Source organism: Dromaius novaehollandiae, chromosome 7 (assembly GCF_036370855.1).
Source record: "Dromaius novaehollandiae isolate bDroNov1 chromosome 7, bDroNov1.hap1, whole genome shotgun sequence".
Lineage (NCBI taxonomy): Eukaryota > Metazoa > Chordata > Aves > Casuariiformes > Dromaiidae > Dromaius > Dromaius novaehollandiae.
The window spans coordinates 24105661-24133507 of NC_088104.1; the positions used below are offsets into that span (position 1 = coordinate 24105661).

At 42.0% G+C, this 27847-nt stretch overlaps 1 protein-coding gene across 1 annotated transcript in view; it reads left to right on the plus strand.

Annotated features, from left to right (window-relative positions):
- The window catches only part of METAP1D (methionyl aminopeptidase type 1D, mitochondrial), a 49410-nt gene that overhangs the window by 17092 nt on the left and 4471 nt on the right, over positions 1-27847 (plus strand). The window contains exons 2-6 of the mRNA XM_026093143.2: positions 11338-11507; positions 14032-14181; positions 17429-17577; positions 18250-18292; positions 21850-22013. Coding sequence (XP_025948928.2) covers positions 11338-11507; positions 14032-14181; positions 17429-17577; positions 18250-18292; positions 21850-22013 — 676 coding nt within the window. The remainder of the gene's footprint in view (positions 1-11337; positions 11508-14031; positions 14182-17428; positions 17578-18249; positions 18293-21849; positions 22014-27847) is intronic.

Below are 27847 nucleotides of genomic sequence, written 5' to 3' on the forward strand. Positions count from 1 at the left end.
TCATCAGGAGAAGTGACTGGGAGGTCAAGATTTTGAAGGTAAAAGGCACTGACTAAAGTGCAATTGGACTGCATAGTCTGCTTTCTAGTGACTAACCAGATGCTGTTGCTTGTGATTTATTGTCCTGGTTTCAGCAAGACAGATCCCACATGCAGTTACTCCAGGAAATCTTTCGTAGTAGTCGCTGTGGTGACGATCGTGGTCTTGCGTAATGGAGAAGCCCCAAAGTCCTTATCGCTGAGAGCTCCCAGCTAGTTTTTGGTGTCAGAATTTGAAATTTGTTCATTAGGTAGCTGCGGAGCTGTAGCTAATCCCAAAAATGTGCCTGGGGAATTCACCAGTGTTATACGTCAGGAGTCTTAACCCATGCTGCTGTGCATTGCACAAGCCAGGACCCAGGGAAACCAGTGCGTCAGATACCCCCAGGCCTGGAGGTTGGCACACCACCAAAATATGCTGATCTCTCCTTAATGTTCCTACATGTAGAGAGAGTTACGGTCAAGACTGAACCTGAAGTCATCATAGTGATGGCTACTGTTCGATTTACTAGAAATCAGCCACCAAGGCGGTACCCTGGGTGCCTTAGCTATCTTTGCGGAGCAGTGACTGCTCTGGGTTAACGTGCCTAGGGAAGCGCTTGTCCAGGGACATGAGTGTTGCAAATGAGGTGAAGCCTTGTGAGACCTGATTAGTTGGAAACATTGTTTTTTGCCATATCTGGTTAGTTTATTTTAAAAGTTAAAGTTTGGTTCCTACTCATTTGCATCCATTAGTTGGAAGGGAAAACATGGTGAAGGCTGTCCAGGAAAACCAGTGGCCGGGGCCCAAGCCATATTGGTTTGCATATCTCAAAATCAGAAATCTGAGGTTGCGTTAGCAAGTGAGTGGCCATTATGGATAGCTTCTGGAGAATTCTGGAGATGTTATGCCTGCCATTACGTGTGTATATCATTTAGCAAATAACCACTACTTTCAATAGTGGTCAAAGCATCTGGTTTCAAGGTTTGAAATTTGTCGGTAGAAAATAAACTGAAGCACTGACAGCTGTTTTCAGCTGCAGAATACCCTCGCAGCGAACCGGCTGGGCCGCATGAGCGTGTGTGGCTGCGTTGATGCCGCCGTGCCTACATAGGGATGGGCTGTGGACAGCAGTTGCTGGTGAAGGCACTTGCATCTCCAGCAGCAGGACGGGAGGAAGTAATAGTATCTGCAGCCAGAAAATGCTCTTCAAAACCACTGCATGGGGGGGTGGGGGGAAAAACAAAGCACCGTACTTCCCTTTTCCCTGCCACACAGTAAAGCTCCTTTTTGTGGCTGATGTTCGTCAAGGTTTATAAAAGATCAGATTTGGGGAGGAAGAAAGGTGCCACCGTGAGCCAGGCCGGCAGCCTCCCGGGCACCGCCGCACGCGCGAGCCCCAGCACCTCAGAACTGCTCTTCCTTCCTCGAGGTTGGCTTTGCCTGCCGCAGGGATTCCCAAAGAGCTGCCGACCGCGACCCAAAGCCTCCCCCAGGTAGGGCCTCCGCGAGGCCGCGCGTTGCGCTGCCGTCGTCCCCCGTGGGTCCGGCCGCCGGCAGCGGGGCAAAGCGCCCTCCCGGCCCCGTCTTCCCCGCGGCGTGGGCAGCCCGGGCGTCCCTGCAGGCTCTGCCACGCCGCCACAGCCATTTTCTGCCACGCCAGTGCTTTTGTGTTCGAGGGAATCTTCTTTTTTTTAATCTTACTGTAAATCCTGCGTTCCTTGCATAAGGAAACTGGGTGTTTGATCCCTAATCCCTCTCTTACCTGCTGCCTGTTTTGTGCTTAGGCTCTTTCCCATTCACGTTTATTAGAGCGGCTTCCCTTTGCTGTGTTATTTAGAAATTACCGTTTTCTTTGCAACGTGCCACATATGAAACGGGGGCCTCAGAGGACGGCCGCACAGTTTGCAAACAGAGCCCGCAGTTTTGGTGCGCTTTGCACGCAATTGGCGATGAAAGGCCTGATCCTGCGTCCTTTGCCTTCCCGGGGAGTTTCTCTACATCTGTATTTGGGCAAAGCAGGCGCCCCCCTGCCAAGAGCCCCGTGGTGCCGGCGGGGCTTCGTCCGGTCTGCGAGCGCCCGGCCCCGCGGCACGGGCACTGCCGGCGGCTGCTGCTCCCGCCGCTGCCCGGACCGGTGGGAAGAGGCAGCGACAAAACGCGGTTTCCCCGGGTAGTTTTCCGGGCTGCTTTCCCCGTGCGTGTGGGGCTGTCTGGGTGATTAATGTGAATAGGAAAATACTGCTGACCCATTTAAATCGCGTTAGCTGACATCCACCGCTCATCTGCATAATGAAATACCCGGCGAGCGTTACGTCCTGCGTATAAGTGAACTGCAAAAATAATATTTTATTCATTCAGATTATGAAGTAAAACATAGGACGTTAGTACTAATCATGGCATTAAATTTTAAGCCATGCGAATTGTAACTGTCAGCGAAAAAGAGCTATAAGTCGAAAAGGCTATTAGCGTTTCAGCTAGAGCAGTTAATTTGAATAATCTTTTTTTTTTTTTTTTTGCTAGTGTAGCTTCTGAAAGTCTATACACAAAACATTTAATGATAAGGGGCTGAGTTCAGGAGTGTTTGTTTTGCATCATTATTTAATTTCAGTCATTAAAGAAATGTTAGAAATATTAATTTGTAGGATTTAAATGTATTGACATTTTATACTACAAGGAGTACATTGTAATCTGTACTTGAATAAAATCAAATCTAAAAGGCAAATTATTAGTAATTGAGAAATTAAATCATTCTAAGCATTTGTTTGAGTATCAAAGTAAAAAGTGAAGCCTTTAAAGATATGAATTTCATCAAATAGAAACATCACTTTCAACACGTTGAACTAAATACAAATTTTAAAATACTGAATTTAGGCTGTCAGGTTTCTATGGTTACCTACCTTTCCAGCAGTTTTGTGAGATGTGTAAATAGGCCTGTGAGTCACTTGTAATTATTTGTTTTTTGTTTGTTATAGTTGTAATTCTGTGTTCAGTTTGAATCTAATATAGTTCACACCACATGCTTTGGTTTATGTATATTTTAGTGTGTATGAGTGACAGTGATTGAGCATTTCTTATGGAGTGCTTGTTTTTTTTGTCATAAGTGATGTATGTTAGTACTTCTGAAAATGCAAACAAGTTCTTCCTGTATCACTGTTTGATAAACAGGGACTTTATGATAAGAAAGAGATCTTTGTAAATGTTAAGTGAGAAGATAAGTGAAAGATACTTCAAAAAAAACATAAAACTCCCAAACATTATACCATCCTCCTCCAAATTGGATCTGTAATCCTGTCATTATAATTCACGCAGTGACCCAAATGTCACATATTTATGAATAAGCATCCATGTTATGCATTAATAGCACATTCTGATGACTGACAGGTATAAAAATAAATGCTTTAATAAGGGTGCTATAAGTTATCTGCAGCAAGCTCTTGATTGGAACAGCTTCCTTGTGCAGAGCATCTTCTCGAAAAAAGTAAGAGCTCGTTTGCACAGCCACCACCACCAGAGTTTAGCAGAAACATCTGCAGACTCGTACATCTGTCTGCGCGTGTGTTTGGCAGTCCAGTTCGTGGGAGGAATGCCCCGACCTTACGCTCTTCACTCCAGCGAAGGACACTCGCCTGTTTTCTCAGTAGAGGACTCACTGTCCTAACAGATAACTTGTGTTTTCATGTGCTTACAGGCACTTTTTATAAAACGGGATATTACAAGTAATTAATCAAATTTGAGACAAGGCAAGAAACTTTGCTGCTAGCTGTCATTTTTTATCAAATGAGTAGCAATGTATTTTATTAAAACATTCATCCCCAAATTGCTAACAATGTATACTCTCTTCATTTTGAGATAGCCTGGCTTGTGCCTCGGGAATCTTCTTGTATCCTTAAAGATTTGGCTGCAGGTGTATGGGAAAGAATTACTGCAAGGGGTCGTATATATTTTTTTTCTTTTTTTTGGGGGGGGGGGGGGGGGAGACTGCTGGCTATCCATTCCCTTCCTGTCTCTCAAGTTACAGAGAAAATACTGATACAATGTTTAAAGCATTCCCAAATTTTCTATGCAAAGATTACTCTTATTTCAGCAGCCTTGCTCAGAGCTGTATCTTCTGAAAGGGTTTCTCTGTAAATCTTTTTTGTGGTGATTCAGACATAATTTTTTCCATTTAAGATGGGAATTTGAGATATTAAAGTAGATTGTATTTTTAACACACTGCCAGTAACATTTAATGATGTAGCAGGCATGTATGCAGGACGTAAACATGCCAGCTGAAAAACAGTTGTTTCACAGGGCACCTGAAAGGATTTTATCCCAGTAGGATTCAATGAATGTTAAAGCTGTGGGTGGGTGCATATTAACAACAAGATTTCGTTGTGTGTATGTGTGTATAAGGACTATTTGAATTGCTTATTATTTTAATCTGAAACAACTGGTTTTTTTTAAATGAATAACTTGTTCCAACAATAGTTACTTCCCTACAACATCAAAATAATGAATGTAATGACAAATCTTTCAAGCTAAAGTAATTACTCCGATGTTTTTAAAAACCTTAAGATAGATGCAACATGTTTGAAAGGTGTATTTAAATGTGCAGACCTGAACAAATATGTGTTTCTCCTAATTTATTCTACTTAAAATGAATTAATTTACTGAATATATGCATGTAGTAACATAAGAGGAATGGGGTTTTTGCCAATCATAGAAGTTGAAATTTGCCAGATGCTGTAATTTGGAGCCTAAATTCTCCTGATAGTAACTGCGTGTGAAACTCTTAATACTGCTTTGTCCAGGTTTTGTATCTGACTTGTTTCATTTTGCTGTGATACTGCTTTAGGCAGCACTTTCCTTTTATTTTGTATTTGTTACTCTATTGGAGAGAGGAAATTTAGTAGAAATAACGCTAGGGTTGAAGACCACATTTTTTTCTTGGAACGTTATCAGAATGCATAACCTTACATCTTCCAGTCATCTCAAAAAGCAAAGAGCAAGCATTTTGTCAAAGTGCCTTATGAGTATGTTGCAGAAAGGGTAAATGCTGTGTTAGCAAAGTTAAGTATGTACAGCCTAGTCGCATTTTAGGTAATAGACAATTAATTTCCTTTGGTATATACATTAATGTCATTTAGATAGAGTTAGATTGTTTTCTATATTGTTTAAATCCTGCAATATAATGGCAAAGTGCTGCTTAATGATACTCGGTCTGTAAATTTATTTCTTATACTGGCTTGGTGGGATTTTCTGTGCAAGTATATGTCTGTGCCCACAACTGCTTAGGGAATCAGTTGAAGGGTTTTTTAAGGATATAAAATTAATTTTTCCTTTTCTCTTTGTTTGTTAAAGTTGCACTGTCAAATGCTTCTGATAAAAGGTGGCACCAAGCCAACTTCCTGCAGGAGCTATGGGGAGGGTCATGGCTTGTCCTGACCTGGGCACTATTACTTGAATGTTGTTATTATTGGGATGAAGTACCCTTAGGCTGTCATCCTTCCTGTACACAGGAGAGCTGCTGATTCTCTGTGCTTTCCCAGTTTACCAACTTGCAGAGCAGCTATTTTGTTGGCCATAAGTTTGATTGAATAATGAATTAGAAGACCTGCATTATTTCAGAAAGCGGTGATTCATCATTTTAGGTCTAAAGTAAGTAATAATAAGCACAGCCAATCACAAATGTGTTTCCAAATAGTTTACACATTTGCACCCTATTAAAATACTTACTTGCATTAGCATACAGCAAACAAATTGCTCACTTTTGCTCTCCGTGAAGTAAGTGCAAAATTTTAATTAGCAGGGAGCATCACTGGTCCTGAGGGCCAAATTCAAATTTCTTCTTGTCACTGAAGTATCCCGGGGTGTCAGCAAGGGGCAGATTCGGCTCTGCTAGAGTCGGTGGCATTTGGCCGTTGACTTTTGTGGTTGTCGGACTTAACTTTGTAGGCTCTCCTCGTGAGAGTAATGAGAACAGGAATGCCTATTAGTACCTTTATTAAATAAATAAATGACTTTTGTCATTATTTTCTATTTAATTTCAATAATTAAATAAAATAATGCCAATTTTAATATAATGTTTGTAATATCTTGGTCGTTATTAGGGTTTATCAGGGTACAATCACAAGCACGTTGTTGTAGAGATTTCACCAATGTGTTGCTGTTGTAACTGAAGTCACATACATACCGATGAATATTTCATTTCCCCAACCATGCTATTAAAACCGGGGTGTTTTTACCCTTTCACTTGTGTTTTCTCCTTCCCAGCACCACCATGACAGCTGTGGCTGCATCCTGTTTACAAATTGCTGCTAGTCACATTTTCAGTAGTCCTTGTGGGTTTTGCTTTTCCCTAATATGGGCAATTAGGAGGAAATATTTCTCACGAGCATGGGTTTGCTCTTCTCCTTGTAATGACATAGTCCCATAATGCAGGAAACAGTGCTGCGTGGTGCCCATGTCCCAGGTTTCCTGATGTGGGAAAGAAGTGTGGAAAGCATCTGGAGAGGAGGAGAGCCCCTTTACCAGCTTGTTTCCTGTAAGCGAAATTGGAAGACCTTGTCTGTGCAAATAGATTTCAAAATAGAGTCTGCCCTTTGACTGTCTCCATAATTACACAGCTCGCTCTGTATTTTATTTGGCTGCCAGAGCAGTTAACCCCTGGAAGTAAGGGGCTGATGATGGCATGACCAGCACGGGTATGCAGACATGACCATGTGAATACACTCTTGTTTAGAGAAGCCTGTCATTAAGACCTCGTTACAATATACTTTTACCAAATTTAGAAATTATTACATGTTGGGTTATATTGATTAAGATATGTTATATCCTTAATGTACAGAAAATGCAGAGGTATTAGTTGCCAAAAAAAGAAAGAAAGAAAAAAGAAAAAAGTTTTTTCATGGCTTTGATGTAATCAACATCTGTCAACAGAATGAATTTGCTTTTGTTTAATTGCAAGGGCTCTTGTCCTGCTACTTTGCCCAATCAGTTTCAACTTCTGCCTCAGGCATTTCCCCATGTTGTTCTTTTTTTCAGCAAATGCGCAGGTTATTGCTTGTGAAATGTGAGCTGCCTCTCTGTTACACAGGTTACCCAGAGCTGGGAAGAAGCTTTAATGTTTCCCATTCTGGTTTTGAAGCTTATATGTACCTTCGTGACACAGGCGTTACAAAGTCAGTGCTTTATTAAACAGTTACAGCTACAATTACTACTAGAGCTCTATCAAACCACAACCATTATTTCAGGTTGACAACTGGGAACACTTGGTAATTAACAGTAGAAAGCTGTATGTTCTTGCTTAGTTGAACTGCTTGGGTTGCGTGTATTATGGTGATTTTTGATACCTCACTTTAAACTGTATTCCTCCGAAGTTTCAAAAAATGGAAGTTTGCACAAGAAGCAAAATTATTAAGTAACTTTAAATGACCTGACAAGCCAAATTAAAGATCTCGAGTGTTTTACCCTCAAATGTGTATATACTAAAAACACCTCCCATGTCAGTTTTTTGTTTGGTTAAAAAGACGTTTAAATCACTTATTTAAAAATGGGCTGTCTGAACGCTGCTTTTGAGGTTGCTAATTGTTCCTATATGAACATGAATGAATATCAAGAGCAAGCTGGCTTTACTTCTAAGTCAGTTGGATGTTAATTCTGGTAATCCTAGATAATTTCATTACTGCACTTCTGTAGATACTATGACTGACTAAATTATTTTAAAATATGTTCATTTTATTTCTCGGCTCTTTTAAAATGTACCCTTGTATTTATTTTGTTAGAACGATAATGAAGTTTATCCTTTGGTAATATTTTGCTAATTGATTGGCAATTTGAAGCCTTTCATAAATAAATACCAAAAGTTGAATTGCCAGCAATCACATTTGAGGGATCATGTGCAGGAACAGTTCTTTTGCATTGCTACTCCACACCTCATCGAAAAAGTAGCTGATAAATTTCTGTAACTGTTAAATAGGAAGCATTAAGGAAGCACTTGTGCGAGAGTTCATTTCCAACATCTCCCTTTAAAAATACTTCTTGACCAGAGGAAAATCACATTTAAATGACTAAAATCAACTTAATTAAGGGTCATTAATAGAGATACACATAAAAAACCCTCCCTACTCAGTAAGTGAAATGGGAGCTTTTCATTATATGGTGTAGCATGCATGAACAGATAACAATTAAAATAGACCTAGAGTAAAAGGCTAATAAATATAGGGCACATTGTGCTGCAAAATCGGTCACTTAAAATGCTCCCACCCATCATCATACTTGAATTCTGTATTCAGCCCCTTTGGCTGATTCGATTAGAAGAAAAGAAGATGTAATTTCCATAACAGATAAATTTGTCTGGTAATTCACAAAAGCTACCAGTGCATATTTATATTATTAATACAAATTAAAGTGTAGAAGGTATGCTGAGGAATCTAGCGGCACGTGCACGCACACAGACTGCACGGTGTGATTCGCTCTGGAGTCAGGGCAGCAGTTGTCTGCAATTTCCTGTGCTCAGGACATGGTAGGTGCTGAGGTGATTTCTGAAACGCCGGTAATAATTCTCATTATTGCAGCTGATAATAAATATTCTGTTATTGATGGCAAATGATACGGCTTTACTGCTGGGGAAGAGAAGAACGCTGTAAATGGTCAACTTTGCGTCCTCCCTGCGATGCTCCGGGTGTTACAGCGCTGCCGGTTTCAGACTCTGAGCTCTCCCTGACGGATGCCACATCCCCTGGAAGCGACATAAACCCTGCATTTATGAAATATTTTACAGCAGTTAACATACACGTTTAGGGGCCAGAAAGCTGAATACAGAGGATGTGCCTGAGCTCCAGCTTTGTAGAAATAAGGAGGACTCTGAGAAATGCTTGGGCAGGTGTAAGGGCCGGGGAGGAGGCAGTGTCTGGCCGAGACTCGCAGTGCACAGCCAGTTGTTCCTGTCTCTGGTGATTGATGATGTTGCTATATCAAATTAGCTGTGAATATGAGAGCTTAAAAATAAAAGAAGATACGGAGACATTAAGAAGGCTTTCTTAAGGAAGGAAGTGTGTGCATGGAGTCCAGATTTCCATTATAAAACAGTAACTTCATTATATTTTAATGCTAAATTATTTTTACTTCGAAGGAGGATGTTTTCTCTTGTGATTTTTTTTATATCTCAAATGAAGGGTTAGTTATGCTATGTTTATAATTCTCATGATTTATTTTAGGAGTCGTATTATACAATAGTGATATTTATTTGGTTGTCGCATTTCACCTGTTCGAGTAGTAGCTATTTTTGTGTCTGGTTTATAATGAGTAGTTAGTAGAGTAACAACAGACTACAGTACCTCATTATCACATTATCTTGTGACAACACTTGCAGCGTACCTTTGGGGGAAGAGAGGTACAAATTTTGTTTCAGATACACCGGCGTCCCTTCTGAGCGGGGGGTAGCTGCTGGGCGTGCGCCCGGGGTGGGGACGGGTTGCACGGACGTGAGAGGAGACATGGAGCCATGGCGCGCACCTCTGCACCGCTCTGCCCCCGGTTGCGGGTGGCCGCCGTGGGGCGCGTTCGGCGGGGCCGCCCGTGAGATAACGTGGCTGATGGCCGCGTGGACCCTCGCTAGCCGCAGGAGCCCCGGGGGCTTGGGGTACCTGTGACACGTGCTGGAGCTGCGCGCAGACGCCTTCGGCCGTGGTGGGAGCAAGGCGGGCTGGTCGCCGCCACCTCTGGAGGCCAAAGCGCTGCCGCCCGGGCCGAGCGCCCCACCGGTGCGCAGCCTGCAGCAGCAGTGCAAGTCTGCCCGCGGCACAGAGAGCGCTCTGCAGCCCCTCAGGTGCTCCACGCGTGCAGATATTGCTGCCTAACTTCCTTAGCAGCACGGATGGGCGTGCAGAGATGAGCGGGAGCGCTCGCTTCCGAGGTGAACCTCATCCAGCAGTTTCGTTCGTCTGTATTTTGGTGCCCCGAGAAAGACGTAGAGCTGCAGTCTCCTGTATGTCACCGAGTGCTGTGAAAGGGCCGCCTCTGAGGCCAAGTGCACGTGTGGAAGGGTGTTTTCCACATCTGGGCACAATAAATGCATCCAAAAGAAAGGAAGGTGCAATTAGATAAAAGCCTACAAGATATGGAAGAAACAATCTTCCTAAAAAAAAAAAATTATAGAGATTTTTATTTACTTCAGTTAAAAGCACACGGTAAACAAATTTCCTATTTTCTATGATTTGAAAATGTTTACTTAGCCATATTTAAATCAAAACAGTTCCTTCTAACTAACGAGTAATTATTTGTATTGGTTACTTGCCACGAAAGATTGCTCTTGTATTTGAATACCTATGACATTCTTCAAAAGCAGCATAACTATTATGTGAAATTTATTCCATCGTGTTTCAAAAACAAACCTCTGTTTAGATTATAGGATTTTTACCTAATGGGAGTGTTCACTATGTTTAATTATTGTTTAATTGGGCAGCATAAATAATGCTTATGAATATGGCATATTTCTCTGTTTTGGTGCTGGCATTGTCTGTTGTGGTGCATTGTTTTGTTTCTGTTGCTTCGTTGACGTACATGCCTGGATGCCCATTTTTTTCTGCAAAAGGTACCATTGCACAGCAACTACATTTGGGTAATAAATACTCTGATAAACTGTGTTATCCCAAACTTCCACGTGAATTAAATGGAAATATAATTTAAATATTCCACTTCTACTACAAATCTTAATCCCTTCGCTTGCCTTTGGGCAAAATTAAAAATGTTTCTTGAAGGTTGTTGTGTTCCCCTGATAGGCAGGAGGTCATAACGAATTGAACCCCATTCTTCATGTCTTACTGCAGGAGACCAGAGCGGCGTTAACTTGGCTGTGCTCAAATGTGTGACCAATTCAGCAGACACGCAGATGAAAATACTGTCCAAAATATCAATGCTACATTATTTTTTCTCTCCTAGTATCTAGCTATTGTCCCTTATTTTCTGTTTCCCCCACCCTTGACCCATGCAGCTTCTAGCCAAATTGCTACAAACCAGGCGCAGGTAGAGCGTCAGCTCTTGTTGTAAGGTTTGGGGAATTTACCCACACAACTTTTTAATGCGTTGAACTAAAATGGATCTAAATAGGTCTATAAAGCTTTGATATATAGTTCTGGGAGTTTTTTGTTCTCATTGCTTCTCAGTGTTAATATTTGCTTTAGTGGTGTGAGGTTTATACAGCTTCTTGAGCCTCCCTCGGCTAGCGCCTGGCATTGTGCGGTTCGTTTTACACGGTGCCTTTCTTTCTGTATGCTTCCCAGTTTGTAATGTGCTAGTAAAAATCTTTTTAACCATTTTTAACCTCTCTATTAACAGGTTCTGCAAGTGGCTGCCATAGGGTTTTTCCTTCTCCGCACAAACTTCCCTACTTGCACAGGCGGGCAAGCAGCCAGCAAAGAAGATGTTTCTTTTCTCAGGGACAAAGAAACGCTGCTTATAGTATAGTTTGGCCAGCTACAGTTTCTCCTGCTCACCCAGTTCCTAAGGTACTGCCATTTCTATTATCTGACCTGTTTCCCAGTCAATGTAGAGATTGGCTGCACGAGGGATGCAGTCTGCTCCCTGTCTGACAGCTGGGGTTGGGCTCGCCGTCCCGTGATGGGTTTGGTATTTGGAGCATGCTTGGTTTGGTGTTTGAAACAGAAGCACTGGCGAGAGAAGTTTTCAGCTCCTACCACATTAAACAGACTGATGTTTCTAGCTGTTGGGGCATTGAAACCTGGGGCTTGTTAAGTTACACTACTATAAACGTGGAATATTATAATCATCTGTCAGCACTTCACACTTTGTGTCCAGTTCTCCTTTTGGACAAGTATAGACTGCTCTAGCAAAGGTTAACAGGAGTCGCTCATGATCTTCGGAGTCCTTTTCTATATAAATCTTTAGCAAGTTAATTCTAAAATGGTTGTACCTTGCCAAAGGTTTTGTTAATTGGTTTTGTCCAGGTTGAGAATGTGTAATACCTGCTGGCAGCTCCCCGGAGCCCCTGTCACACAGTCTAAACCAACCTTTACTGGCCCCGAGTTATGTTTTTTTCCTGGCAACATATATTTTTACTTACTTTTAAGCCAAATAAGTCCCTTTCCTGGTGATTTTAACAAATGTTCCACCTCTGTTTTCCATTTTTTGCTTTAATTACAGCATACAGCTTAACTGTTTAGTATCTTTCCTTTAGCCAAAAAAAAACCCCAAATACCTTTTTTAAATAGTGCTTTTCAGGATGTATGTTAGTACTTATTTTTATTTTACTTTTCATTGTATTATAGATTTCTTATGGAAAAATATAGATTATTTTCATGGGCCAGAAATACTAAAAAGTTGTTAAATAGGAAAGCAGTGAAGGATGTTGGATATAGGGCTCTTCCACCTAAGAAACTGGAAGCACTGTGCGCAGGGCAAGCATGGGATTAAGTCCTCTACACATTTTCAAAGGTTTAAAAACTGTAGAACTTACAAACTTATTTTCTATATTTAGATGCTTCTTTCGGGATAAAGAAGAAGAAATATATTGTCATATTGAAAAGTAATCTTCACAGATTACAATGCTAAGACTGTCTGAAATCAGTCATATTTTCATTTCTGAAAACTTGAGGGCAAGGATATTACTTTATACAGGGTATGGCAGAAATGGTATTGAAAGGACGTGGTTTTTTTCAAGATTTTGGTGTGAAACTATGCACACAGACGTTTGTGTGTCAGCTGCTTTGCACTTCTGCCTTAGCAGCTCTTACAAGTCAGCAGGGTCAGATCCCAGCAGTCACCAGAGAAGTACCCTCCCAGGAAGAACGAGGGTGCTGCAATTTATGGAGTTGGTAACCCAGTAAATGTGATTTTTTTTTTCCTTCTAAATCAAGTCCCAAAGTATTGCATCGGGATGCTGTTTGGGTTGATGTGCCGTTATTTTGAGTGAACTGTAAATCTGAAATTCTGGTGATGTGAGTTCACCAAAGATCCAGTTACACTTTTTTATGAGAGTAGAAGTGGTGAAATGCCAACAGGAGTAACAATAGTCTTCCTATCTAACGTCCCTCTGGAGTTAATTGGTTACCCCACTGCTCCTCACTCCTACACTGCGCTGTTGTATGGGCTTGTTGTGTCCAGCCTAAGTGGCCACTTTGTTCTGGCCGGCCAGCTCGGCCCTGCCGCTTGTGAAGTTGGTGGCAAAAGTCTCCCAGTGGCCGATGGAGCCATTGGGATGGCTGCGGTGACTCCTCCCCGCGGCTGGTGAAGCAGCCCCGGATCCTGGCAAAGTACATTTCTCTCTTTGTGCAAGATGTTGCTGTTGTTATTAGTTTGGTTATACGCTCGGCATGAAATTATTGTGGATTTAAAAAAAAAAAAATCAGAAATGGAATTACCTACGTATGAAGGCTGAGAACTTTTTGTAGGAGAAAAAAAAGTTTGGCACGCTTTCCTTGACATAGTAAATTGGGAAACTCTTGCACGGTATTGTAAATGGGCAAATATAGCTGCAGCATATGAACTCGGTTAATAAGTAAAAATCCAAAGTTAAAATAAGTTAAGTCCTGAGTTTCTTAATCAAAAAACAACCTCATGGAAATTAATAGGAGTTTTATCTGATCAAGAAACTGTTTCATGCATTTTAATTTTCAGCCTAATTCTTTATGTTTGTCCATCCAGTTAAAGTGTTCAGATAACTTTTGTATAAAATTTGCCACTCTTTGCGGAAGAAAATGAGGAGTTTTAAGTCTTGCTCTCAGAGTTTTAAAACTTAAAACTATTTGTGCTGAAAGTCTGCAGCAGTGTCTGGGGTTGCAGTACTGGAAGGTTAACAGACTCTCTAAGTCAGTAGTAACAGGCAATGTTAAGTTCAAAAGGGCAGTGGAAGAAATACTGAGGCAGCCTTGAGGGTTTGCCCTGATGGCTTAGGAAGGTCGATAGCAGGACAGAAAGGGCAAGCTGCCATGAAGCAGGAGGCAGTATCTGAGAAAATGATCCCATTGTCATGCTCAGTTTTCTGATCTTCATTTTCAATCCTTTTTCTCCAAGCACATAAAGAAGCCAGACTATGTGACGACAGGCATTGTACCAGACTGGGGAGACGACATAGAAATTAAGAATGAAGATCAGATTCAAGGGCTTCGTCAAGCTTGTCAATTGGCCCGTCGTATCCTACTTCTGGCTGGAAAGGGCTTAAAGGTAACAATTACAGAAGTCCTGTAACAGCTTGGATGTCTTTTATGCTTTCAGTAGTTTGGGGGGGGGTTTTTTGTTTTTTTTTTTTTTACTTTCCTTTAATGTGCATCCAACTTTCTTTTAAGTTAGATATGAAAGCAGAGGGATTTAATAACTTTTGATTCGGTCCATAGTATGCTTGTTTAATTATGTCTGTCTTTTAGACCCATGAAATACTTAATTCCAGTCAGTCGCTGGTTCAGGTGTGATCTCTCTCCATCTGTAGTCTCGCTCTCTGAATTCTGCCAAATCCCATGAGTTTCTCATAAGGCCCATGGTACACGTTTTCATGGCAGATCTTCCTCATGCTTTCTGCTTTTCTGCTCCATGTGTCTGTAAATCCGAAGGGCCGGGCTGCTTCCTCCCTTCCCAGCCATCCTCCTGCTGCTCCCAGTGTCTCACGTGGTCTGGCGCACCGCAAGGTCGAGAATCGCTGTTGAAAACAGCAACTGCCAAATTCCATACAATTTTTCAGAGTGCATTGATAATAAAGCCTCATGGTTTCCGATAATGCTTCTACAGCATGCTTTCTGGCGTACCTCCCAAGTAAAAAGGTACTGGGAGGAGCCTGCTATGTGTTTTTGCAGATGAAGGAGCACTTTTTTAGCCTTGCCTTGATATTTCGTGTAACAGCATACCAAATAGGGTAAAATGGGTTGAATAGCTATGAGATGCAGAGAGAGATGGGCACTGTAGGTCGATGCCATTGCCTTAAAAGGGGAAAAATTATTGGTTTACTGTGCCTTTTTCCTTCAGTTATCATCTCCCAGAGGTTTAATTCTGGAATTGGGGTGGCCAATGGCAAAACTGCCTGAGGCTTTAATCTTACAAATGCTCACGAATGTGTAACTTTTTCTCATGTAATTAATTCCCAGTACAATAAAGCCTACTTACTCATGTAGAGCTAAGGACGCATACGTGTAGGGTCGGGGACGTTGAAGGAGCAGGGCCTTGGCCCAGAGCACATGTGGATTATGCATGAGAGCAGTTTTTCCCTGCCACTCTGTGTCATTATCATGCATATGTATGCGGCACAGGATAGATTATGGTGCTTGTGGCATGTGCCGAATGAAACAGCAGAGCTGCTACATGCATGTAGCTAACGCTCCAGAGAAGGAGCTTGTCTGACGTAAGAGGTACTCGAGCAGGAACACGAGACTGCAGGCAGGGGAGGCAGCAAGCGCTTGCGCTTGCCTGGCTGAGTCCGCTGCCCAGAGCCCATTTTCAGAAACACTCCCTTTTACACTCGTGAATATTTGGCCAACGCGGCTCTGGAAGGCTGTCCCAAAGCCTTCTCTCGTCAACAGGGAGCATCTAATTTCCAGCCTAAAACTGCACGTGGCCAGTTTCTACCAATTTGTTCTTGTGCCAACACTGCTCTGTAAATTAAACAGCTTCCTGCCTATCCTTGAATCTGTCCCCTCCACACGGTAATAGAGCTGTCATAGCCTTCACTGTGCCAGGCGCAACAGTCCAAGCTCTGTCAGTCCCTTCTCCGAAGGTAGACTCTGCATTCCTACGTCATCCAAAGAGCCCCGTCCCTCCGCCGGGCCCTGCTGCCTGCCCGAACCGGGCTTGCACGTGGCACTGCAAAGGAGCACTTGCCTACGCTTTACGCGATGGCAGTAATAACCCCCAGTATAACAACAGTGGTATTTTAATGCGTGGAAGCAGAGGGGCAGTATTTGGGGCGCATGTGTTTCTGATATTACCATTTTGCTACCTGTTGGACTTAAAAATGCAGTGTGGTAATATATACGATAGCTTTTCCTGGGTTGTGGGAGGTTGGGAATAAAACAGCCCATTCCACAGCGGGGAAATACTTTGTTAGATGCCAACAGGTTGCCCTGTCCCAGGTGGGGGTGAGGTGCACAGTAGGTGCCTCCCAACATTGCCCAGCTAGCAAAAGCTCCGTTAGAAGCAAAACAGATGCCATTACAAGCACAACTTTTCGTAGCATGCAAGACTCCCGTGGAGATGGTTCAGATCTGCCTGCCGCGTGTCCGAAGCTGTGATTCCCCGGGCCTGATGGCTGCCGCCAGGCCGGGCGGCTGTGCGGGCACCCGGCGCCCCGCTCCTGAGTGGGGAGTCGTCCTGTGTCTGTCCGGCCAAACAAGGTGCAAGCGGGGCAAGCAGACCTGGGTTTGTCCTCAGCACGGAGACAAATGCACTCAGTTTTGCTCGCTGTGCATGATCACTGAATATTTCAATATATGCTCAATACATAAGTATGCCTTCTGCGCCACAGCCTACCTATATTCCAAATGTGACTAAAACGTCCTCAAAAATCATAGCCACTGTAGTGTATGTATACGAAGTATGATTTTCAAAGGCTCAAAACTCATTCAAATCAAAACCAATTTGCACAGGAACCCTCCAAGGCACTTCTTCTCAATGAGGGAGGTTTCTCTACCAAATTTCAGATTTCAGCTCTAACCATTTCAGAGGCAGAGTCGATCCAAAAGCAAAGCTAGAAGGATGTTATTTTAAGCATGTGCGTTTTCCCCTCCACTGATAATCAAAAAATGGCTGAATGATTTATGAGAGGTTTTTCTTTGTATAAAATCAGGAGAAAAAGACAAATCTAGAAAACGTCAAGCATAAAAATTAACATTTCTAAAAATTATAGATAAGAGCATGTAGATTCACTGTGGTGGCCCAGGCTATTACAACTTTAAGTAAAATATCTTCAAGATACGAACCCAAATATTTAAACCTTCTATAAAATACTTTTAAAAATACTTGGAGAACAATTTCATAAAATGCACAAGTACCTAATGATATGTGTACTGGGCAGTTATAAGAATTAAGATTCTTTTTTTTACAAATAAAAAGGAAAAGTAATGTTGTGTTTTAAAAGACTGGAAGCATTAAAACTAGGCATTTCTGTAGCAGCTAGTGAAACAAGATGCCATAGAAAATTGGTGTCTTTGAGAAAGCAAATGTGGAAAAAAGAAAGGGAAGGAAGTAGACAGTATTTTAGGTTTTCTAGGAACCTTGGAGTGTTCTTTTTTACTGCACGCTTGATTTAAAACCTTTTTCTCTTTAAAAAATAGTCCAGCGTATCAATAAAGTATATCAGACAGTTTAGTGTTTTGTATGAAAGCAGTATATTTGAAACATGGAAAATTTCATTGAAACACTGGGCTGCAATCACATTTGATGAAACTATCGTGGCTTTTTTAACAGAATTTTATATTTGATATTTTAGGTTGGCATGACAACTGAAGAAATAGATTCCATTGTTCATCATGAAATAATCAGACAGAATGCCTATCCTTCCCCTCTGGGCTATGGAGGTTTTCCAAAATCTGTCTGTACTTCTGTAAACAACGTGGTATGTCATGGTATTCCTGACAGGTATTTCCCTAATAATATACGTTCTACTGCCAGAAACTAAAATGTTAAGCTGAAATTAATAAATTGCTGTTTAATATTGAACATATTCCAGCTTACCTAAATGTCATTGGTAAACCTATTGCAGACGCACGTCATCTTACAATACAGTGCTGATAGACGTTATAGGAATGGATGTAAATTAGAAAGACAAAAATATTTTCCTGTTTGTCCCGATACTTAAGAAGACATAGCATAATGCCTTTAGAGTTTAGTGTGTGAAAAAAATACAGTACAGAGAATAATTCTGATTTTTTCCCCCAGCAAAACAAGTGTAGGCTAAGGAATAAATATATTTGAATTTATGTGTCTTTTATTATTTGCAATACATTCAGCTATTCACAAAGTAAAATATGAACCCTAGTGAGAGAAAAAGAATAAATATAATGGTAGATTTTCAGGTGTTGATATGTTTTTCTGCTAGTTGTTTCTCATTATTTTATATTCAGCTACACTTGTTCTCTAAGTAGTGAGAGCTGAACATTAAAAATGGTTATTCTGTTTGCCTCTGCCTTCTTCCATCACAAAACATCTACCCCCTGATTTTTTATGTATGTGTCATTAGGTGTTTATTCTTATATTCCCTTTGTTGGGAACTGTCTGTCACCATTATTTTTTTTTCTGTTTATGTTTCAGTCGACCTCTTCAGGATGGAGATATTATCAACATTGATGTCACGGTGAGTAATTCATACAAAAAATAGTCTTTGATCAACTTTAGAATCACTAGTAGCAACAGGAAGAATAGTAGATTGAAAATGTGGAGCGCGCAGATGGATGTGCTGTTTACTTCTAAGCCAAGGCACAAGCAGCTGGTTTCCTTTTTTGTTTTTAACTATGTGTTTATTCCAGCTAGACCCAGGCCTGACTTGAATTTAGGACTGGAATCAGATGCACTGAGATCAATGTTGGCCTAAGTGAAATGTCAACCCAATCCTGCTATGTGTCATGTTTTTGAGAAGGTGTAATTGTTATTGATCCACTGTGTAGTTAATGCAGAGCACCACAGTACTGGGCAGCAGCTGAAGATAGATATGTATGAGATGAGCTAACATGAAGAAAGCCAGCATTTTTCCTTCACTCTGCCAAGATTGATCTTCCTCTTCCTGCTGATTTTGAGTGGGGCCTGTCATTATCTTACTCTGTCATTAGAGGCTACATTGGCCTGTGTATGTCAGTCTATTTGGACAGCAACTCTTTTGCTAGCAGTGTTCCCTACATTTATTAAAATCCCTGAAGGTAGTGTTGTGCTCCATTTCTGCTATAAAAGCCCTGAACCTTTATGCAGCCACAGAAATAGTGTGATATAGCAGGGGCTTAATATTTTCACGGAAGGGTCAATTATAGTTATTTAAATAAAGACTCGCTGGATTTTCTTAAGAAGAAGAAAATCTGGAAACTGGAAGCCTAATTCTGATTTCATATAGAAAACAAAAATTAACCGTGCCTTGCAGAAGCCTTTTTCTTTTTGCAGTCGATGTGTTTATTTTCCCAAAGTGCTAGCTGTTTATTTCTAATGCGAGCACAGATGTCTCTTGAATTCTGCCGTTAGTTCGCAATGATATTTGACATGCAAGAGAGTAGCATTGCATAAGAACGAGCTTTTTTAATCATTAAAGGACCTCTTGATAACTTGATACTGCTTTCCATGGGCCGAATTTCATACTGACAGGAGTGAAGAAATCTCCAGTGGACCCTACCTCTCACCATGGGATTCCAGCTTTTTTAAATACTTTTTTGCATTAAAATCAGGGTCAGTGACCTTTTCCCCATGGCACACTCATGTGTGATCCAGCACTGTTTTTTCACTTGTCTTACCAAATTCTTCCCCATCTCTATATTTCTTAATTGTAGATGTCTGTCCTATCAGGTTTACACGGTGTGATATAGCATTTTTTAAGTATATTTTGGCCAAAGTTTTTACTTTGGTGGTCTGGTATAGCTTTGCTCGTTTTACTAGAGTAAATCAGTTTGCAGCAGCTAAGGGCTTAACATCTGATTTCTTTGCATCTCATTAAAGTTCATTTGAGTTTTTTGTTTTAGCTGTCAAGATAATAATGACTCCCTAGACCAAAAAATTGTTTAGATTCATATCACATATATTTTCCATGATAAACTTAACCAATAATTTTTACATTAATATGGCATGTATATCTTATCCACTCTGCTTTACAAATGATGTCTGAATAAATGTTAGTGGTCTTTTCAAAATATATTCTGAGTTGTTTTCTGATTAACCTCATAAATTGAAATAAATCTTCAATGCCCATGAACTTGAAGCTTCCTGCGAGAGTAGGAATTGCTGATTATCTTTCTTAAGATTTTTTAGCACTGAAAAGTGAACTGTGTTGTCTTTTGTAATTGTTCAGTTCCCAAATATCTGAGGAAAAAATATTTCTTTGCAGTGTTGCTAATTGACCTCTTAGCTTATATTTAATGAGAAGAATTGGGACATTTCACAGGTGGACAGAATAAAAATCAAAGGAAATATTCTGCAACAAATTATTTATAATTTTGTATAGGCTCTATAAAATGATTGAATAATATTCTAGTTATTAAGTGTAAACACTTCACACTACAAATTATTTGAAGAAAAAATCTATTTTTGCACAATTAAGATGGTAGAGTTTCATAGATGAAACAGGTATTTTATTGGCTTGAATCATGTAGCCTTTAAAATGTATTTAAGCGTAGAAACAAAAGCATTATGCATCACTGAATCTGCAGCATAGTACAATTTCCAGCCAGTCATTACCAGGTAACATTTCATACAAATTGAATTTTTCATTGACTTTCAAGGAATTATTGTGTTATCGTTGCTGTGACATTAATATACATTAACATTAATGAACTACAACTGTAGTTTACTATACAGTACTATATACTACAACTGTATAGTTTACTATAGCTGTAGTTTATTAATGTCAAAAATCTGTGATTGCAGTAGGTGGGCTGCAGTAAATCTAATTATTTTTAAGTTCTACTATGTTTTAAATCTGTGTTCGTTTTTCCAGGATGATAATGTTGGGGTTTTTTTTTTCAGTTATGTATTTGTTAGAGCTAAAAATGAAGTAGTTCAGTTTATATATGAACTAGCTGGAGCAAAACCTGCCCAACGGGCAAGAAATTACGGCAAGTTTTAGTAACGCTGTTAGCTGGCAGAGCAAGGCGCAGGACGGGGGGAGCGCGACTGCTCCCCGCTGGAGCCAGTGACAACGCAGTTGGGCCTTTATTGACTTCCAGCTTTCCTTAAAACACTGCTCGCTTGTAACTGCCTGCATTTTCTTTAAATCTCTATCTGAGCACAAACCTGATGTTGGAATAAACGGTCTGTAGCCAATTTTTGCAGTTTGGAGTTGACCAAAAGGATGCGAGTCTGTCTTTGCCAGAAGCTCACAAGCGGCAGAAGTTCGGTGCTTCGAGCTTCGTGATTGCCAGCCCGAGGGGCGGCTGCTCGCTGAGCGAGGAGGAAAACTGCAGAAGATCAGAACTCTGCACCATTATAATTTGCCTTTCCGTAGGGAAATTTGGCTTAGTCTTATGAGTATGTGACTGGCTGCAGCACTGCAGAGCTGCAAAACCCATTTTAATGCAGCGTTGCAAAACTCCGTAGTGCAGAGCAAGGACTTCCAGCGCCCGAGAGGGGACCTGGGGACAGCCGGAGTTTCAAACCTATGAAACCGTGGGGGGGAAAAAAAAAAAGTACCTAATTAATTCAGCCGAGTGCTGTGTTTTCAGTGCGTGAAGACGGTGCCAGAGCAATATTTTATTCTCTTTTAAAATTTGCCTTTGGAAATTAAGCGTAAAACCCGTTGTTAGTGCTGCGTTACTGTTTGAGAGGAGAACGGCGGTGGCAGGTGGTGAGCGTCGCCCCTGGGTGCTCGCTCCGGCTGCGGGGCGGGTGCCGCTGAGGTCTGCGCCCCGGGAGTGCCGCCGGGCACGGGATGGGGCACGAGGCTGCCCCTTCGCCTCCCTTCCCTGCAGCTTGTCCCCGCGCCGGCGCACCTCGCCGGCCTCTCGCACCCGTTTTCTCCGGACAGTTGGTACCGCAAAGGGCATTGCCTGTCTGCTCCCTCATCTCTTGCTTTCCCCGTCTCACCCTAGCACATACAGCTTCCCGGCAGTCTGCCCATTGCAACGTATAGCTCCTTCCTAGAAGGAGCGGGTTTAATTACGGAGAAGCTCCGTTTCTGAATGCAAACCAAGAAAATGTCTTTACATTTCTGCATGCGTTTAGGTGTATTACAATGGCTACCATGGTGACACTTCCGAAACCTTCCTGGTGGGCAACGTGGATAAATCTGGGCAAAAGTTAGTGGAGGTTGCCAGGAAATGTCGAGATGAAGCAATTGCAGCCTGCGGACCGGGGGCTGCCTTCGCCGTAATTGGGAACACAATCAGGTAAGCCCGACAGTGACAAGTAAAGGGAGGGCTGGCAAGTGGCACAAAGGTTATTGGTGGTTTGGTATGAAGCTGATGACATGTTTTATGATTCAAAACCATCATTTCAGTCTGATATCAGTATGTGAACTGCCAAGCTATAATGTTGTTCCTTGGGTAAGAGAGATTTTTTTTTTTTAAGTGAATTACGCTGGGGTCAGGAAAGATAACTGTAGAAAGAGTCAGAGATATTCATAAGGCAGATTTAAATTAGCAGATGTAATTTGCGGCAGTCCTTTGTTTATTTTTTATTTTCATGTGAAGCTGTACCACCTCTGTCTGACAATGTAAGAAGACTTGAAACCATTGTTTCATTGTTTAGCAATAGCTAATGTTACAAAGGAATTAGTCGACGTAAATAAGTCTCTTTGTTAAAAAAAAGTACAAAAATATTTAACTCGAGAGCTTCTTATCTTGCAAAGAGCAGTGCATACTGATGTCATAGGGAAGAAAAGAGCTCCCATTAAGACGTATTTTGTGTTTGTTCTAGCCTTCGTATAAATGCAGTCGTGACTCTTCTCGTGATTTTGAATAAAAATATGACTTAATTTCTCGAAGGTACCTAGAGATTATTTTTAAATGTTTGTAAAAGGAATAGACACATATCATATACATTTCATTAAGCAATACTTCACTGGACTATTAATGGACCCAGCATACTATTGAATACCTTCTGATTACTTAAAGGCCACAAGGCTTAGTCACCTTGAAAGGATGCTGCCTTTTTTTTCTTTGTAAATCTTCAAATACTTTAAGGAGAAAAGCGAGCGGCAAAATATCAGTTAGATATATTTATAGCTTTAAAAATATTGTAACAGAGTCTGAATCAAACTTTAGTAAAACCTCTTTGGGTTATATCTGAGAAGCTTTTATTGAAGACTTTGTATAAAATTGTGTTTTTGACAGTTTTAAATTATAGGCTAACTAGCCTGGAGAAAAAGGATAGTGTCTTTCTGTTCTTTCATAGGAAATGTTGAATCAGACCCCTACTGGGAAAAGAAATTTAATGCATATCTCACTATCTTACTGTCCATGAATATAATAGAAGCGAATTCAAAATGTAGTTTTATTTTTGCAAATGGGATGAGTCGATAGATGCACCTCATATTTTTGAACACCTAGGGTTCAACAAATTTACTGGTGGTGCTCTTGCATTTTAACAAAATTTATTCTCGAGTCGAAGGGGGCACAGAACACTGGATTCTTATTCAAGCATTCGAGCGAGCTCTGCATTCATGGCTGTGTCTAAAGGGCATGTCAGCCTTTGATTCTCTCTGAGAGGTAATTATCCTTTTCCTGTCACGGAACAACAAATGATAGCTAACTACAGAGGCACATTTGCAGTAGTCACATTCATCAACTGCAGAAAAAAAAATTCAATTTAATTGTGCAACACAGCTGCACATAGGCTTTTTGAGCATTTCTGTTGTTCTCCCTGTCTTGCTATTCCTCCCTCCAGATCTATTTTTTAAACTTTTTTTCTGGTTTTTTTTCCCCCCTTTTTTGTCTCTTCTTCCATTTTTACTCTCTGTACTTTCTTGTTAAAGTAATTTTCCTTTGTGGCTCTCATTCTTTTTTCCCCATTGAAGGCTATGAATGTAGAAAATTATCACAATTACTCATATAATTGAGCCTCTTTGTAGCAAGTGCAACTCCAGTAGCCTTTCTCCATCATGAAAATGGTTTCATTATAGGGTTTTTCATATTCTCTGACACCATCTACACAGAGGAACAGGCGTGCAGATGAGATGTACTAGGAACAGGGTAGATCAGTAAGGTCACAGTAGGAATAATTAGCTCTGCTATGGAAAGAGCATCTAGGCCTTTTACTGCTACATAAATGTACTGTCCATGGCTTTTAGTCACAAAAAAACTTACTAACAAATGGAGCTCCCGCCTACTACTTTGAAAAAAAGATTTGTATCAACACTACAATTTTCCATCATTAAGACTAATAACACAGAGCCTAGTATACATCAAGGGGAATAAAAAGAAAAATCTCACATTCAAGTGGCGGCTGGGTGCTGACCTTTGTTCCCTTTTTTTGTGTTCAACTTAACTCTTTACAAAAAAGAGCCACACGCCACACCAACATGCAGGTGAACTCCAGCTAGTGCTAGCAAAGCATGGCATTCAGTCGGAAAATCTGATAAATCTCCATGCAGGATAATGCATTTCATTACAGATTCACTACATTAATTCTAGCTGTATTAAAAAAAAAGAGGGGGGAGGAAAAAGAAGAGAATTCAAAGTGACATTGGATTTTTGCTATGTTGTTATGGAGGTCGGTTTACTTGCAAAATGTAAATATATATTCAGCGCCCCCTTTGAAAAGCAGATTAATCAGAGCAAGTAGATGTTGAGAACTGCACAGGAAAGACCAGGTCATTAACTTTATTTTCCCAGATTTTATCGCATAGACTATTTAAATGTGCCGATTTGTTTCAAAGTACTTTGCTGCTGCCTCTGCTGAAAGGTTGTCCTGGTTTGCTGAAGCACGGGGTTCCAGGTTAGTCGTCATTCTGCGTTTGCATGCGTATATACATACATACGTGTGCACGTACATCAAAATTTTAAGTTTCAGGAGAGCTAGAGAACATAAATACCTGAGAAAAAGCACCTGTGAGCTGGAAACATTTAGGCCCATCAGGACAGAGATGTGCTGGACATCTTTCACTAGTGTTTTCTATAAAGATGCTCAAGTGATTTACATAAGCGATCTTAGATATCACAAATAATCAGAATATTTGCTTTTCTGGAATAGATTTGGCTATAATTATATCTCAGAGGTAAGTTTGCATTCAGCATCCTAACGTATTCTTTGTTCGAGAAGCTCGGGATCTAAAATCGAGTACTCAGTGGACAGCAGTTCCTTCTCATCATCAGCTAAAAGTTGCAAATAAAAAATTGTGTGGATTCATGAGTTAGCTTGCTTAGAAATTTTTGAATCTTTCCTAACCTGTTCTTAGTAAAGACGATAGCAAAACTGTCGGTCAGCTCCGTCAGGGACAGGATTGGGCCCCGTGGTCTGTTTTCTTCTGCCGTTTATGACATTCCTCTTTCATAGAAACAAGTCTAATTCGAAATCTACTTGTTAGACAGCAAGTTTAGATATGTGAAAGTGTTGTGAGTACATAGAGCTAAAAAAACGTTATATCGTTAAATAAATCAATTTCTAACTCCCAGGAAAAAAAATGTAGTGATGAAAGTATTAATAAATGGTTTAAAATGTTTAACTCATAAGTATATGTTTTGATATTAATTTAGAACAATATAAAGCAGATTTAAAAAATCTGTTTCTATCAGATTATGCACATTTAAACAATAAGTGGCTCAGGCAAAATAAGTCATTTTAATGTCATCTGTGATAGATTTTCCTTGACAGCTACTGTAAATTACAATTACACTGCTTCTCTCTGCACTTGAAAGTAAGCATTGCAATAAATTATCTTTTATTTCAATCCATCATGTCTGCTTTCAGAAACAGAGAACCTCAAATAAAAGTTCAGCACTATTGTAAGAAAAATACAGTAATTTGTGTTCCAGTTTGAAACTAAAATGTACCTTTCTTTCAAAAAACAATTGTTCGCTTTCTAAAATATTACTAATTATACCTCAACATTTATTGTCATTATAGGGAATCCCTGAACTTGTGCATTCCCTCAGTCTAGGATTACTATTTAAGGGAAGAATACTTTCATATTTTCCCAGTAGAATTTTGCAGTTTCTCAAATTAGGTAATATGTGGTATTCAGAATAAATATTTTTAGTGTGAGCATCTCCAGGCGAGGCTCACGCTGTTCCAAGAATTAAAGCAAAGCAGAGGGCCGTTCAGTGGTCGTTTTGCTGACGGTGTTTCCAAGGAAGACGCGATCGCTTTTGAGTGGAAGGATGGTGCGTTCGCAGAGATCCCAAGCAGGACCCTCCTCGTGGCTCTCCTGTCTCCCGCGGGGTTTCCCAGGCGTTTCTCTGCCTCCCGGGACGAGCCAGGCTCGCGGGGCGGCTCCGCCACGTGCGTCGCGCTGCTCTTCAAGGCCGTCGCCCGCCGGGTTTTCACCGGTAGGGAGAGGAGCTGGAGCCGGCCCTGGGGGACGCCGCGGTGCAGCCGGCCCAGCCCGTACCATCAAATCGGTACGGCTCTCGCCAGACGGTTGTGCTCTCAGTCCTGCCCAGCTCGCCTCTGCCCAAGCTCCCGCCGCGCTCGGGGCGTTCCTGCTGCAGGCAGGACCCCTCCGGCCTCCCCGGAGCGGTGCGTCGAGCGGGAGCTGCGCCGCCGCCGTCCAGGGAGAGCGGGGCCGCTGCCGGCAGTGAGACCGAAACGTTGAGCTGGTGTCAGCAGCCAATGGCCAACTTCATGCGAAAAATGCTCTGTTCCGCGACGTCCACACCTGCTTTCCCAGTTCCCCAGGCCGGGAATGCTGGAGGCCCCAGAGACCGACCAGGCCCAGGCCCAGGCCCAGGCCCAGGCCCAGGCGCTCTCCCCAGAGGGGGTTTCACACGGCCCGGCAGGCATCGCCACATCCCTTTCCCCTTGCAGAATCGCCTTTGCAAGTAGTAGCTGACATTAGCAGCGCGCTTTCTTTTTTTTTGGAAATCTGGGAATTTTATTACGACTTGGCATGGACGAAACAGAGCTCACTAGGATCTGGGGAATACTCTAAAGCTGTGTTCTGAAATTCCCCGTAAGGTGCTTCTACAGCACGTGCAGCTATTAAAACCAGCTTGGATGTGGCTGGATTTCATACCTGCGGCGTATTTTCTCACAGATTTTGTGTGTCAGTTCGGGTTCACTGGTCGCGTTGCGCGTGATGTGAAGAGCGCCCGGGCCCTGCGTGCAGGCGCTGGCGAGCGGGAGGGAGGGCGGCAAGGCAGCCTGTCAGCGCGGGTGTCAGAGCCGAGTCAGCTCCCAGCTCCCCTACTTTGATCACAGACAGTAACCGCTGTGCCAGCAGAGCTGTTTCAAGCAGTTCGGCAAGTGGCAGAATTCAGCGCTGAACTGCGCCACGTCGTGCCCCCGCGCTCTTGCCTCGGTGCCCGGAGAGCGGCTGCCGCCACCGGCGCGCTCGTGTCCCCCGCGGAGCGGCAAGCGCCGGCGCTCCCGGGCCCAGGTGGGAGCAGCTGGCGCCCGGAGGAGCAGCTCTGCCGGAGAGAGCGGTCCGTCTTGCCGCGGGGGGAGAATTTGGCGGAAAAAGAAATCCTATAACGAAATAACACGCCTCAGAAAAGGACTGCTCTCTCCATGGTCTGGGATACTGTGCAAAGCCCAGTAGTCAGTGGGCTTGTTTATGCTTTTGCAAAAAGGCTTTTGGAATGAGAAAAAACAGCTTAGCACACGCCGCGTGTGTGACTTCCCCCCTCTCCTGAGTCCCATTCGGCAGGCAGTTCGCCGGCGTGGGAGGCGTTGCTGGCACGCTCCTAGCTTTGGTCACCAGAGACGTCCCGTCCCGTTCTGCGTGCGTTCCTGAGCACTGCCTAGCTGCTCGCCATCCCCAGCGCTCCCTCCGTGCTCTCCGGCTTCCTGGCAGCCAGCCGGCTGGCGCTCTGGCCACGGCGGGGTGGCGTGCTGTGGAAAGGCTTCTGCACCTCTAGTGGGGCCCTTCAGTGCATAAACTTGCACAACACTTCACGTAACTGGCGTAGAAGATAAAACTGTACCATGAGCACGACCAAATGAAGCCCAATTTCGAGCCCTATTAGTAACCCTCTTTGCCAATGATTAGGAGTTTGGGGACAGCTAAAATTGAATTTCCCTTCTTCTCCAGAATTAATGAAAGAAATATGATGGGTCTTTGCAC